This window comes from Vipera berus (genome assembly GCF_964194415.1).
Source record: "Vipera berus genome assembly, chromosome: 4".
NCBI lineage: Eukaryota > Metazoa > Chordata > Lepidosauria > Squamata > Viperidae > Vipera > Vipera berus.
In genome coordinates, this window is record NC_138206.1 from 35,258,573 (window position 1) to 35,274,554 (window position 15,982).

The window sequence follows — 15,982 nt, forward strand, 5'->3', positions numbered from 1 at the left end:
GTTTTCCAAATACACAAAATATTGACTTAGTAAAAAGAGAAGCAAAAGCTTAGGTGCTAGAATGACCACAAGTTAATCGAGTTCGGTGGATTTGGAAAAAAACAGAAAAACCCTGAGAACAGCAATTGAAGAGGTCCTCAGTACGCTTCTGGGAAAAATAATGTTAAACTCCTAAGTTCTATCACTAAATTGTACTTTTACCTTTGGTGAGTTTGTTGGGCTGGCACAAGGGGATCGGGAAACTCCTTTCTGTATTAGGTCCAATCGAGGAGGGACTGGTGGAAGGGTAAGATGAGATCCTTGTACGGGATCAGGAAATGGTTTCCTTCTTTGAGCAAGAGGAGATGATCCTGGAGATGTCACTGGGGAATTCTGTCTTTCATTACACTGCAACACAAGGTGTTATGAAGTATTCATCATTCAGGGAAAGCACCAATTTTCAAGTTCTTACTAAGCACCTATCAATTATAACAATCAAGTTGTTCCGAAGGATCTGGGAAAGACAGATGTGGAGTTAAAGGTATCATCACAGGATGCAAATTGTTTTGAGTAAAGCTGCTTTTTCAATTGACTGGTGGTGAATTTCTCAATGCCAATAGTGTTCAAGTGGTGCTCTAGTTGTTTTAGGAATGCACCCAAGGAACTTATAACTATTGGTACTACATTTGCTTTGTTTTGCTATAGTAGTTCTATTTCTATTTGAGGGTCTTTTCATTTTATTCTTTATATTATTAATATTATATCCCACTTTTTCAAGGAGCATTAGCAAAACTCAGTTCTTCTTTCTCCTCATAATTTTATTCATAAATCATCCCCTCCGCTCATTTAGCAACCACAAGCTGTTCTTTAAATCAGAAGAAAAATGGTCATCAAATAAACAGCTGACCGAAAGAGATACACATTACAAAAAATACAGTGTCCTATGCCAGACCTGTCTTGCATAAAAAAGCTATTTATTCCTGACCTGTGCTTTTTTCCACAGTGCAGCCCTTCCCTAAAAAGTGCTAATGGCAAGTTAACAAGCTCATCTCTGTGACCTTAAATAGTTGGTCCATCCATTGCTGCCTGAAACTGACCAGACCTTATTCAAATTCACACTGAAAACTTTGGTTGTCATGACAACAAAAATTGGTAGAAAATGTGTGCATTGGTGCAAAAATGATTTTTTGTTTTTAAATTTATTATTACCCTTGTATTTATGAAATTGCTTAAACAAGTAGCTGCTAAATGAGGAATAGCTATAGTTCTGTCAGATTATGCTGAGAGCTTCATAGACAAATAATAAATTTGGTATTAGGATTAGGGTTAGAACCTCATTCTCATTCACTAAACTGTTTCCTTCATGGAAAAGAACAGAGGAGAAATTGCCTGCTTTTAGAGCCTTTTATCCCAACTTTTGCCAGTTAATGTTTGCTATTTTGTTGGCTTTTATACCTCTTCATAGTGCTTTATAGCCCTCTCTGTGGGATTTACAGAGTCAGCATATTGCCCCCAACAATCTGGGTCCTCATTTTACTAACCTCCCTGTCCTCAATCTTTAGTTGGACCATTTAAAGCTAGTTATTTCTCTCTGTCAGTAATTTAGTACTCTACCTTTAGTTTTTTGGGAAGTGCTTCAAAATAGAAAACTAAGCCTTAGCAGAACTAAGTGTTGTTCATTTTTATAGTTGGACATTTTCTGAAACAAGACTGTTTTTGCTTTCTACAGTATCTGCCATTGTGTTTTTCCAAATCAGAAGGTTTTTTTTTTAAAAAACAGATCTTAAATTACTAGTTATTTCATTTTTATAACAGTAATGCCATTTCAATTCTTTAATATGATACCTTAATATTGAACTGTACTGTGTAAGATCAATTCTAAAGAGTCCTTTAGATAAGTAAATGTAAACATATAATTGGTATATAATTTCAATCTGTTCTGTTTACTAATTTGTTTCCTGAAGATATATTGGTGCATATATGTATGTCCACACATGTGTATATAACACACACAGAGACATAAAATTATAGCAGTGACCAACTTCATGCAAGCTGGATAACAACCAGCATGATTGCCAACTAGTCAAGAAATTCAAGCCAAACCATTGTTTGTTGTTGATAATTTTGTTTATATTTGCTTATCTCTTTTACCTTCCTTTATTGGTTTCCATTTGCAAATTAGGTGGGAAAAGTCCTAGAACTCTATCCCTAAATTATCCTATGTAGGTTAAGGCAACATTATTACAGACATAAACACAGCTTCTATATACCCATTCAAAAGTTTGTTCTAAGTATGAAATGCCTGCTTTTTATCAAAGCTTTATAGAGATCTCTTAGATTTGTTTAAATCTTAAAACATTCAAAAAATGGGTTGAAATATACTAAAATATTAAATATATTACCAGTACATGCATAATCAGCTATGAAAATATCTTTAGCTATAAATAACATATATACATGAAGTGGTGACAAAATAGGGTGGCAGGGAACCCCTGACTCAGTTGATGCCAACAATCTACAATATCATATGTAGCAGAGTTGGGGTGAGAATGGGGCCAGCTGAGAGGCTTTGCAGGAGCCCTGCTGATTAGGCAGGAAGATGAGTAGCTCCAGCAGCTGCCATTGGTCTGGTGGTGGGGCATGGCTCGGAGGAGGGAAGGAGGAGGAAGCCAATAGAAGGGAGGAAGAGAGAAGGCTTCGTGGAGCTTGCCGTTCTGAGCCAGCTGATCGAAAAGAGAGTAAGAAGCTGGGGTTTTCACGTTTGCTTTTTTTGCTTCGTTACAAGCAAGCCAGACAAAAGGGGGAGGGATAGTGAGAGTAGTTGCTGGAGCTGTTTGCTTGAAGCAGTCCAGGCAGAGGGGTGTGTGTGAAAGTGGCTGGTTGGAGCTGTTTGTTTGAAGCAGAGACAGAGGGGGGGGGGAATAAGGAAAGGTGAAGTTTTATTGTTTCTTTTTTGTTGTTGGGGGCAGGCCAGACGAAGATAGGATAGTTTGGAGAATTTTAATTCCTTTCCCTCATTGGAGTAAGTTAGGCAGGGAGAGAATTAGGGAAGAGTCTTTTAGTGGGAAGTAAGGGGTTTTTTTTCTTTATAGGATCAGCTGGGGAAGATAAAAAGGGATTACATGGAGTGAGGTCAGAGAGGGGAGGCCTCTGCAAATGCCAGAGATTGGTTGCCATCATTCTAGGCAAGTTGTTATTGAAGACGGATTAACATTGTCCTGGGCAAGTTGTTGCCACCAGAGTTTGGCTGTCATTGTTTTAGGCAAGTTGCTGTCACCAGAGACACAGAGATACTAGCAACTGTGGTTCAGAAACATCTGTACTGACACAACTCACTGTTCTATTGTAGAAATTAACCTTCAACTGTGATTATCTATTATAATTAATGGAATATCAGAGTGAATCTGTCTCTGATATCTGGTTTTAGATAGAAAACATATGTATCCATACCTTTCTTATGAAAGCACTTGGATTGCTACAATTAGAAATAAGCTGCTGAGCTAAATAGTTCCCTATAATAATACAAAAGGATTCTTCTTATTTTCCAACACTCTCCAAGAAATAAAAGAAAGAATGCATCAGTTTACAGCCAGGGAATATACAATGATGTAATTTGTTTTACTAGTTCTTATTTTTACAGGTAGTCCTCGATTTACCACAGTTCATTTAAATAGTGTTCAAAGTTAAACAGCACTGAAAAAGTGACTTATGACGGATTTTCAAACTTGTAACCATTGCAAATTCTTTAATCAATGTGTAAATTATAATTGCAAATTACAAAGTCATTGCACATTTCAGGAAAAAAAGAAGTACCTTTCGCACAGAAGCTAATCGATTCATCATCAAAGACTCTTCTCTGTCATCATCATCATCTAAATCAAGCATAGGAATACCAAAGCTATCCAAAATACTGCAGCATCTTGTGTTTTCATCTCTGGGATCAAAGGGATCTACAATTATGGGTTCAGTTCCTTTGATTTCACACCGGCAAAAAGGACATCCTTGACCATCAGATTCCTGAATTATGAAAAATGCTTAAATGCTGAGAACTACTTAGCACTTTTTACTACATAGAAAAATCTTAATGTAATGAAAAGCATATTAATAGTATTTTTAAAAACACAGATGCAAATAATGGGAGAGAGAGAGAGAGAAATTTCAAAATAGTAGCGCCAGCGATTTTTGATTACATACCACGTTGGGAAAACCAATGGCAGTTGGCAGATTATCACATTATTTCTTTTTACTTAAATGAGATACATTCCCACTTTTTTATCAAACTTAATACATCACAAACATATTGAGAAATTGGAAAAATGATATTATATTAGATGTTAGAAATTTAATTTACCCAACTTTTAAAACACAATATTCTTTACTTATCAAAGATAAAGTAATATGTATTGCTTTGGGAAATGTTTCATAATATTTTATATTTAACTATAACATTATGTAGCATGTATGAATATGACATTGACTATTAACAAGTTTAATAATTCACATTGAAGAGAATATTTGTAGGTGAAGACTGAACTATGGGGTCCTTGACTGTCTGCAAAAAAAGCAACCAAACTCAGAAAGCATCAAGAACCCCACAATTAAGACTGATTTTTTATTTTTTGCTTAATCTGTTTATTTTCCTCATTCTTTTTCTAGATTCTATAATTTTAAAATTAACAATTGTTTAATTTAATTGTGATTTTAGTATATTTTATATTTTGTTTGTTTGTGTTATTTCTAGATTTAAATAAAAAAAATCAAAGAAATTGTTGACACCAGATGAAAAGATGTATGCTACTATTTGTAAGACTTTGGTTTTTATCTGATTGACTGATTAATTACCATCAGGTTGGTGTTGACTCTTAGCAACCACACATTTTAATTGTGAGAAAGTAGTGCAATATGATAATGGATCAGTAACCTATTCAATACAAAGATTCTTTTAAGAAATCTATACTCAATGCACTTATATAAAATATTTCATTAAGAAGTTTAAAGACATTTTCCCTTTTAATTTTTACAACAATCCTGTGAAATAGATTGTAGCAACTCATCAAAAGTTACAACATAATTTTATGGCTGTGTGGGTATGCAAATATGGATCTCCTAAGTCCAATCATCACATTGCAGTGGCTTTATAAACAATATTGCTTATATACCCTTGAACCAGTGGTAGGATTCAAATATGTGAACAACATGTTCTCTGTGTGTATGCCGCTTTCGGAAGCCTATTCTGGGCCTGGGCAGCAAAAAATTAGCTACTGGTTCTGCTAAAGTGGTGCAAGCCAGGTGAATCCTACCACTCCCTTGAACTCATATTTGATTTTCAGAACTCCGCAACCCATTGAAATCAATTCAAAGAAGCTGTCTCCGAGATGGATGGTCGGCCGACAGCTGAGGAGGCGATGCAGTGGGTCGTGCCTGGGAAAAGGAGAGCATGCGAGGCCAGGAGGGACAGGGTGGGGGGGAAGGGAAAACAGCCATGCTAGGATGCATCCGGCCACATGGGACCTCGGCAAGTTAGCAGGCGGCTGGTTGAAGAGGGACAGTTGCCACCTCCAAGGCATGGCGCTGGTGCCACAGAGAGGGCTCTGAGAGCCGCCTCTGGCACCCATGCCATAGGTTCGCCACCACTGGTTTAGGGCTTAGAAGTATATTTTTTTTATATTACTAAGGACTAATCTTATTCCAAATTCTAAAATCTCAGATCAGAAGAAGCAACTACACCATTGTCAATTCTTCTTAGGTATTCATATAATTACATAAATATGTAAACTATATACTTTTATAATTTTAATACATAAATGAGGCATTTAATTTACTGAACCCTTTTTAAACATTATAATGCAAATGAAGATTTCTAAAATTCTTTTTGCTGAGAATTAAACATTAATTGGACCTGCTCAGCTGAAAAATTGGTGAACATCACTAGCCCTTCTATAACTAATATAAGCTTACACAAATGAGTTATTTTTCTGTGTTCTGTTGAGCTGAACTATGAAAGCATCTAAAATCAAAATAAAAAAACATGCACGCTCCAACCTATATAACTCAGTTTGGGCTTTGGGCAGGTACTTGTCAAGATTTTAAAATGTTTGTTACAGAAAAAGTGCCATTTTATTCAAAGACTTCTGCTTTATGCTTTAAGGTAAGATATCGATCTATGCAAAATTATATAACTATCAAAAATAAACAAAATGTGGCTATAACAATATATACATAGAACTCAGTAAGAAACCTTTGTTTAGAGAAAAAAAAATCATATCACCTTACCTTATTTTAGTTGTATTTTTATTTCAGTGCTTTTAAAACAAAGGATACCAACATGCATAGGGATTGATCGACCTTCCGCGTAAAATATCATGCAAATGTGATTTTGTGTTCACTAAGGAGCTGGGAGTAACGTATTTTATTAAGTAAAACAGATGCTTTATTATGATAAAAAAGCACCAGATCTCTCTCCTTAGGCATCTCTAACGAGCCATTATGACAGCAATTAAACACTAACCATTGGCAAGTAGAAACTGAATTGCTGCAGTATATTCCCTTCATCAGCTTGTTAATTATAAAGAAGTTAAATGTGCAGTGAAATTTATTTTAAATGAAATGACTGTTAATGAAGAAAAACCTAATACTCCATTTACTTCGATGTCACTTGCTGAAGTTACAGCTTAACCATATATTAAATGTTTTTATTTTATTAAAAATCTAAATTCCCACTGATGCTATGACCCAGAAAAATTCTATGCTACTGTGTTTCTTATTCTATATTGTTTTCACAACTGCTCCCAAGAGAACATCCCTATCAATGAATAAATGGGAAGAGATTTTTTTTTTAAAAAAGAGGATTATCATTTATGCAGCTCTTAATATTATAGTTATTTTTTCTTATTAAGTGATTTCAGAAGTTACAAGTCAATGTTGCAGATAAATATTCTTAGTAACTGAATATTCATCTTAAGTGGGAGTTATATTGCTGGTTGAAATTGACTCTTTTATTTGAGAATATTTTTCTTTCCATGCTCAGTTATGTTCCCTTGCTATTATAAGTGTCAAATCCTTAAGAGCTACTTACAAACAAAAAGTAATTCAGTATTCTTTAAACAGATTTACTAGAAAGGACAATAGAATTACATTACATAAACTTGGAACTGTTAAATTCAATACTCAGGTTTGTTTGTACCGTTTTTTTAAAATCTTCTTGCTAACTACCTACTGGTACACTTCATTTTCCTGATAAAGAATATAAAAGTGTTCTATGCTTACAGTATTTGGAAAGAAGTTATGTTACTTCCCTACATATGAATAAATTATCATTTCAAGATTTATTCCTACAATTGGTATCCTTAAAACATTAATGTATCAGTGTAAAAAAGAATGAGAAATAGAAAAAGAACACATAGGAATTTGATTACAGAAAGACAAGTTACCTGCCATGCAGTCAGGCAAGATGTACACATCAAATGTCCACAAGGTTCAATCTTCACATCTTTGTCATTTTCAGCACAAATTTTACAAAGCTGGAACGTGGAACCCATTTCACAATATAATTCATATTGTTCCTGAAAAGGAATGACTGCAATGAAGAGCCTCTGAAAATGATAATATAAAAGCTACTTGGCTTACCATTCAGGTTATAACTTTTACGTCATAACATATACTAGTAAGACAAATTGTTATTGAAGATATTTATATATGTATTATTGCTTTTTCAAACAAGATGTAAATGTAAATCTATTTATACAAAAATTCCATTGCTCATAAATAATCATAACAAACCACCCACAGCCTTTTAGTACCTTAACTAAAATAAGTTATTCTGACTCAAATCTGTTGTGTGAGAATCTATGTCATCAGAGAAATAAAGTATAATTTGGTTTTATTCAAACATTACCAGTAGGGACAGAATTTTAAGCAGAGAATCAGAGAGAAAAAATAACAACAATTCAACTATTGTCTTTCCAATCCCATCCCGAAGCCTACCATCAATTGCATCTGTTAATGATAGAAGGACAATAGTCCATTAAAATTTGCCCTAATAGATTAATTCAGGTTTCAGAAAATCCAAATACTTTTTGTGGTTTATGTTAAGCTAATGCATCAACACTTTTAGAAATGAATATTTTTCTGATATTTATTGGATTTGGTTTTATTTTATAAGTAGCTTTTTTGGTAGTAAAATTGTTATATTGGTGGTAATACGAAATCTCGACCATCAGCAGAAACTGCAAGTGCTTAAAGTATATTTTCTTAGAATTTTTCCTTTAGAATTTTAAACAAAGATTTGTTGCTGTCTCCTAGCCATTGTTGAAATATATACATTTAAAGTTAGGGGAAAAATACAAAATATGGGTAAAAATCCCAAAATACTGTAAAAAACTTAAATAGAACAATCCTTAAACTTAAAAAAAAGATAAGCAATAGAAAAAAGAGAAGGGGGTAAAACTTAAACAAAATAATAAAAACAATAAAAAATATACCTGTCCCTTTGTCATGGTTAATGTTTTGAAAATTAAAAATGAAAACTAGTTTTTAGGTTGTTTTTTTAAAGCATAACAAATTCATTAAACTAATATGCTTATAGTGATACATACTTAAAACATATCTGAAGTATCTTGACGAATCTTTTCTTAGCATGGTTAGCCCTGTCAAAACTGGATTTTAAAATCATACTCAGACTTTTCATGGTCCTTCAGATGCACTGAACTGCTGCCCCCAAAACCCTTCATCACCACAGCAATTCTGTCTGCTATCAGTTTTCATCATTAAGGGACACAATATATATTAAGCTATTTAAATAGTTTTATAAAGATATTAATATAAAGTCCTCAATGAATATGAATGAACATACATTCCAAGTGAATAACATAAAAACATACCTGTGTAACTTTTATATGATCATGTGGAATAGGTTCACATAGTCCTGTCAGATCAGGATTATAACTTCGACCATCTGGATACAGATAGCTGAAATGGAAATAAATGTTTGTCTCTTCATTTATATACTTACTGAATACTTAGATGATAAGTGAACAGTTTTACTTTTTCCATTACAAATAGTTTTCAATTAACTATGGTAACTGAGACAAAAATTTCCATTGCTAGGTGATGTGATTGTAAAGCTTCATGTCATGTAGCACAACCTAGTTGCAGCAGTCCCAGTTGTTACTTAGGACTACATGGGTTTTTAAGCAAGGATCTCACATAGCCATGACTTACTGCCAGTCTGCCCATTAACTTTGCTTGTAGGAAGCCAGCAGCATGTCACAAATTGCAATCACATGATTGCAGATTATTGCAATGATTGAAAATCTGGGCTGATTGCTAAATGCCTGGATCGTGATCATGTGACTGGGGAGCTGCATTTGGCAGAATTCTAACGACCTATTGTAATTACCATTTATTCAACAGTCGCAAGTTTGAACCATTGCTAAATGAGTGGTATTGAAAGACCACATATTACTAGTATGTCCTGCTAAAAATTCCCTTCCAGAAATGCCTGTTCTTCATTGAAAGATCTATGTTCTTAATGTCTTCCATATAGAACCTCTGCTAACTGCACCTCATTTTCCACTGATGATTTCACTTCACATTTGCCATCATTCTAGCTCTGTTTGCCATAATTGGGGACACTAAGAAAAATTCTTAGTTGAACACTTTAAGGGAAACTAGATTTTATAATTATGATAATCAAATCAGATCAAGAATACTGTAACTTGCACCTGTTGTATTAGCAAACTGTGCCTTCTATATATAAAGTAATAATTTATACTCACAATCCTTCCCTGCTGCCATCAATTAGAGCTTGAAATAAAGGCTTATTGTGGGGTATGGTCTGTAAAATATTTCCATCACCAGTGACATAACCAATAGCCCACTGCCCAAGTCGAGTGCAACTTAATCTGAAAATGTAGCTGTAAAACAATTATAATTAATGAAATAATTAAAGACAGGATAAAAATAAATTAATTAAAAAGAAGAATATTTATGTAATCTAAATTTACCAATATTTCCACTTTGGTTAAAAAAGTGGATAAATAAAATCTTATGTTGAGCTTTATGGAAACCTAACTATTTCTTAACTTAGTTGTGATCAGACCCAGCATTCAGCTATAGCTTAACTGTTTGACTAACAGTGTATTATAAAGATTAAAAACAGTTTCTGTTTTTCAACTATTTTCAAATAGTTCTACTACACGGTTGTTCCCCCAGTTCCTATCTATAATGGCCACCATTTTAACTGCTTTTGTTTTGATATGGCTCACCACGTCACTAGTTTTCCTATCACCAGTGTTTGGAAATAACAACACAAATCATTTTGTAGCAAATCTAGTTGTTTTCACGAGACCCCTAGCTAAATATGATCAAGTTTTCCTCCGTTTCTAGATATTATATTGTCATGAGGATAATTATTATGATTTTGAGTTACTTCCTTCCAATCCCCCAGAACCAAATAATCTCTCACTGCAAAGTTTCTGATTGTAGTCCAACATCATTACATTATGAAATTTCCCATCCATTCAGAAACATGACTAACTAGTAGCAACCTTCCATAATTTACTGAAGTAAATTGGCAAAAAGTATTGAGTTCATTACCTTCCTGGTTTGGTGTTATATTTCTGCAACCGTGCTTTAACTTCATCATAAGTCAGAAATGCCATATATCCAGGATGAGTCACAGCTAAGAAGTTCCAGTTTCTTAATATGGAACCCCAGGGCTAAGCATAAGTGAAATATATAAAATATGTATTTATATGTATATATTTAATATACAGTATTTCACTTCAATTTCCTTTAAGAATAAAGAAAACATTTTCTGTAATATTGCTATTTACCAATCAAAGTTAACTGCCATTTAAAGTTAGTTACAGTGAAAAGTAAGGCATTTTAAAGTAATGTTCAGATTAAAAAAAATAGCTTAGAAAGTGTGCAAAGAATTAAGAATCTGAATAGTATCACAAGATAATGGAAATAGTCCAAGGCTGAAACAACCCCATTTCAGATCTAGATATATCTGATTTTATGAAAATGATGAAAGCAGTATCACACTGCAAGCTCTTTGGACTGTTTTGTGAAAAGGAGCAGGGCTTCTGTCATCTGCTGCTTTCATAAGTCTGCCGTTCACCCCTTAACATTTATATCATGCCTAGATTAAACCAATTTCATATTTTGAATAAAAAACTAGAATAATTAAAAATAAGAAATGAAAGCAGTACATGAAGAGAAGGGAAATGGGATCTAATTTATAACTTAATAAATCATGATTTACCGTATTTTTCGGACCATAAGACGCACCGGACCATAAGACGCACCCAGTTTTTAGAGCAGTAAAACAAGAAAAAAAATTCTTTCTCCTTCTCTCTCTCTCCCTCTTTTTCTCTCTCTCTCTTTCTCTCCCTCCCTCTCCCATTGTCCCTTCCTTCCTTCCTTCCAGTCGCCATTAAATGGATTGGACTTCAGGCAATGCTGAGCGTTACTCGAAATACTTTACATGGGTTATTGTTTGAATAACCCTTCACTAATCCTGCAAGATGGGGTACCAGCAACTCTTTATTTTGCATCCCAGAGAAATTACGAGAGAGGATTGCAGCGGGGGTCTTGTAGAGACAAAAACTATGGCTGGGCCGCTAACACGTTTATAAGCAAGCATGGCTTGTGGTTTGTCACCATTGCAGATGTAACCTGAGAATTTTCACTTTGTCTGGAATTAAAGAAACAAAACAAAACCATGGATCCCTTTTTAAAGTTCACTTGGTTGACGGCTTCCTTCCATACTCTTCCCAGCAGAGAAAAGAACATGAAACTTAGCTAACTAGATTAGGGACAGTTTGGGAACTTTTTACCAGTCAGGCCCAACTTGCTGAGGCTCATTTGTTTTGCTTGTCACTTAAAACAAACTTGTGGCTCCTTGTGATGTGAAGACTTCCTTCTCTCTGAATTGCAGTTCCAGATTGTTTACCAGATGTTAAACGGGATCTCTTCTCAGAAATGCAGCAGGCCCTCTGTTTGCTTTCACTCGTTTTCCCACTGAAAATCTGAGCCACTCACCTTGCTGGTCTTTGTGCAATAGGAAATGGTCCGTGTGTGAAACGGAGTGAGGGAGATTGCCAGAAATGCGAATCGGCCGATCTCGCACTCCTGCAAACTCCCTCGCTGGGTTTCAGCTTCCCTTGCTACAAGAGAAAGCAGGCTGAAACGAGGCAGATTGCAGCAGCGCGAGATCAGCCGACTCGCATTCCAGGCAATCTGCCTCTTTCGGTTTCAGCCTGCTTTCTCTTGTAGCAAGGGAAGCTGAAACCGAGCGAGGGAGAGTGCAGGAGCGTGAGATCGGCTTTTCTCAGCACGTGCCGATTCGTGCTCCTGGCAATCTCCCTTACTTTCCACTTGCGGAGGTTGGGGCTGGCCATACGGATCACCTTCGGACCATAAGACGCACCCTCATTTCCCCCCCCACTTTTGGGGAAAAAAAGTGTGTCTTATGGTCCGAAAAATACGGTACTAAGCCAAGATAATTATGCTAAATCAGTTCATGTTTTCATGTGAATTCATTATTCCAAATAGTAATTTTTAAAAATTTGTATGCATACCTTTTAAAGTTTTATGCTACCACAGAACTAGTAATATAGTGTTAACTGTATTATGTAGGCTATGAAAAACATACAATATATCATATTTACAAGAAAGAAATGATACCTTGAATTAAAACACCTCCTACCAGGAAAAGCGGACAGAAAAAAATTCTATAACATCCTTCCACACCTTTGTCTAATATTGCAAAATCCAGCTATTTCAAATAATATAGAAAAGCATGTTAAGTATTATTTCAGTTTAACTAAATTACCTGAAATAATCTTGTGAAGATATCAAATTCAAAAACTGAAATATAGTCATTGCATGTTAGATCAATAGTAGATTTCAAAGCCATCGCTTCCAGACCAGAACTAATCTGATGCACCTCATGAAGACATTGTCGGAATACTTTCCAAGGCACTATGGTCCTACAATAAGGAAACTTAGAAATTAGAAATAGCCCTTTTGAATAACCACTTGATCAACAACCATTCAAAGTTAAAACAGCACTGAACAAGGAGGACGTATGATAGGTTCTGATAGTCATGGCCATCACAGTGTCCCCATGATCATGTTATGATTTGAGTGCTTTGCAACTGGGTCACAATTATGACATGGCAGGACCCTGCAGTTGTGTGATCGCCATTTGCAACTTTCACTGCTGCCTTCTGACAGGAAATTTCTCCTTAGTTCTAGGTTGGCTTTCTCCTTATTTTCCATCCATTGCTTCTTGTCCTGCCTTCAGGTGCTTTGGGGAATAGATTGACCCCCTCTTGTTTGTAGCAGCCCCTTCGATACTGGAACACTGCTATCATGTCACCCCTACACCTTTTTTTCCATTAAACTATACATAAACAACCGTTCTTCATGTTTTAGCCTCAGTCCCCTAATCATCTTTATTGCTCTTCTCTGCACTCTTTCTAGAGTCTCAACATCTTTTTTTATCGTGGCAATGAAAACTGGATGCAATATTCCAAGTGTGCTCTTACCAAGGCATTACAAAGTGGTACTAATTTTAGAAAAAGTACTAACACTTGATGTGATCTGTATTCTATTCCCTCTGTTAATGAAGCCTTGGACTGTCTTGGCTTTTGGGCAGCTGCAGCATTTACTGCTGGCTCATATTTAAGTGATTGTCCAGAAGGACTCCAAGATCCTTCTCACAGTTACTACTATTGAGCTAGGTATCACCTATTTTATACCTATGCATTTGGTTTTTCTTGCTTAAATATAGAATTTTACTTTTTACCTTTTGTTCACTCTTCTCAAGCACATTAATGAACGTATTCAAGAATCAAGAAATCAACTTGGAAGTGAAATTGCAAGGAGCAACAAATTTGGAGACTACTAGGAAGAAGGTAGTTCCTTGTTCCACAAAAGCAGAAATACCTCTTCAACATAGTAGAGAAAATAGAAACTGGGCAAATAGCCAAGGTGTCCAAGAGTAGTGTATAGCATTAGTTTCCGGAAACAACCGATAGAAGGGAATGAAATTATTGCAAAACTGTGCTCCCAGGGCCCAACCCTAGATTTATTTAGGAGACTAGCACAGCCAATGTTACTAAAAGACATTAGGAAGTTCAAGCAAAGCTAGCAAAAATGTATACTTCATATCCAGTTCCTGGCAGAAGTTATTAACAGACCAAAACAATTTTATTCCAGTTTCCTGATTGGAATGCGTTAAAGTAGTTAACAGGCATTTTTCTTCTAAATGTGCCTAGATTTACAAAGCCATTGTCTTTTCACTCATCTTAGGCAAATGTATTAAATTTAAGACCAAATCTTCCTTATCAAAGAAAGTTTTTGCTCTTACCCCTAAATGGCCTTTAAACCTACGCAAAAAAGATACTAAATATTTTCTGAATGCAGCCATATCCAACATGATCAATTATATCAGCCAAGATAAGCAAAACTCAAGTAAACAGATGCAGCCTGCCTACATCTTCAATATCCGTAACTAAAAGAATATTCAAAATGATAAGATAGGAACTTTCTGTATGTACTCCAACATTTAATATTTGTGTTAGCATGACATTTAACTATATATTATTTATTTTAATTACAGGTAGTCTTCGATTCACTAATGGTATTTAACAATTGTTCAGAGTTACCACAGCCTCAGAAAGGATGCTTTATGGCCTATAAAGCTCTTTCAGTCCTTGTAAAATGTTATGCTGCCCTTCTCTGTGATCACATGATTACATTTTGAATGCTTGCCAATTGGGTCATATTTTCAAGTGGTTGTTAGTTTCTGGCAAAAAACGCCCATTTAGGAGAATGTATTCATACTGATTTGCTTTGTGTGATTTGCTTAACTATTGTGTGATTTCGACTTACCACTGTGCAACTCATTTAACGACCATGATAACAAGAGATGTAAAATCAGGTCTGCTCATCTAGTTGTCTTACAACTGTCACAACTTACAACCCAAATTCTAGTCCCAAATGTGATCGTATGTTGTGGACTACCCGTACCTTGGTACTCATGTTTGAGGCTTAACATTACACTAACTCATTGACTATCATTCAAAATATCCTAAAGAGGAAGGTTTGCTTCATTATCTCATTAAAGTATGGCTGCAATTTGGTATTGATTAACTGCTGCTTTTAATTTTTCATCTTATGACTCTGCTTTTGTTACTATTGATTTTATTTTATGTTGCTTTGAGCCAGTCTTTTGTTGTTTTTCCCTTTTTTGCTATTTAATCATGTTTTGATTCCTGCCAATTGATAAATCATTAATACTGCCTTCTGCCTTTCCTTCTGAAAATCTTCCTAGTAAGTGTTTGCTTCTAAATATTTATTTATTTATTACCCCACCTTTATCATTTTTATAGATAACTCAAGGAGGCAAACATACCTAATATGCTTTCTCTCCCTATTTTCCCACAACATGTACCATGAGTTGAGCTGAGAGAAAGTGACTAGCCCAAAGTCACCCATATTATTTATAAATGTAAAACTAGTATAACACTGATGACACATTACAGTGATTACTCAAGATTCTGTTGTTAATGGCAATAACTTGTGAATTTTTCACTTAATTCATAAAATTGTGATTTTACTACCTATTGCAAAGTTATTATATCTTCAACATTTGCATCATAGCCAGGTAAATTGCACGATATGTAAAGACCTGTAATATATACAACAAACCAATTCAATTATGTGTTCTCATAAAATCTTGATATCTTCTACATTTAGTAATAATTTAAAAGCTTATTTTCCTATCTATTATCTATCACAAAAATTTGCTTTAATCCCTGAATATTGGTTCTGCAGCTGTCAATTAAATTTATTTCTCAAACAAATTCAACAAGTCATAATCAATTTTCAGGACAGGTTTCTATGAAGAACTATCACTTGATAAAATATACTAAAAAGATAAAACAGTTGAAATAAGATTGAATACCAAAGATTGTATAATGAAATA

General features: G+C 34.8%; 1 protein-coding gene across 2 annotated transcripts in view; it reads right to left on the reverse strand.

The window, feature by feature from the left end:
• CBLB (Cbl proto-oncogene B) overlaps positions 1-15,982 on the reverse strand; it is a 70,188-nt gene that overhangs the window by 19,080 nt on the left and 35,126 nt on the right. For both annotated transcript variants that reach the window (XR_014026272.1, XM_081326575.1), the window contains exons 5-11: positions 12,821-12,977; positions 10,576-10,697; positions 9,756-9,893; positions 8,859-8,946; positions 7,410-7,541; positions 3,793-3,996; positions 202-387 (exon numbers count right to left, since the gene is read on the reverse strand). Coding sequence is in view for 1 of the 2 variants with exons in the window: in XM_081326575.1 (XP_081182701.1) it covers positions 202-387; positions 3,793-3,996; positions 7,410-7,541; positions 8,859-8,946; positions 9,756-9,893; positions 10,576-10,697; positions 12,821-12,977 (1,027 nt within the window). In the remaining variant the exon portion in view is untranslated. The remainder of the gene's footprint in view (positions 1-201; positions 388-3,792; positions 3,997-7,409; positions 7,542-8,858; positions 8,947-9,755; positions 9,894-10,575; positions 10,698-12,820; positions 12,978-15,982) is intronic.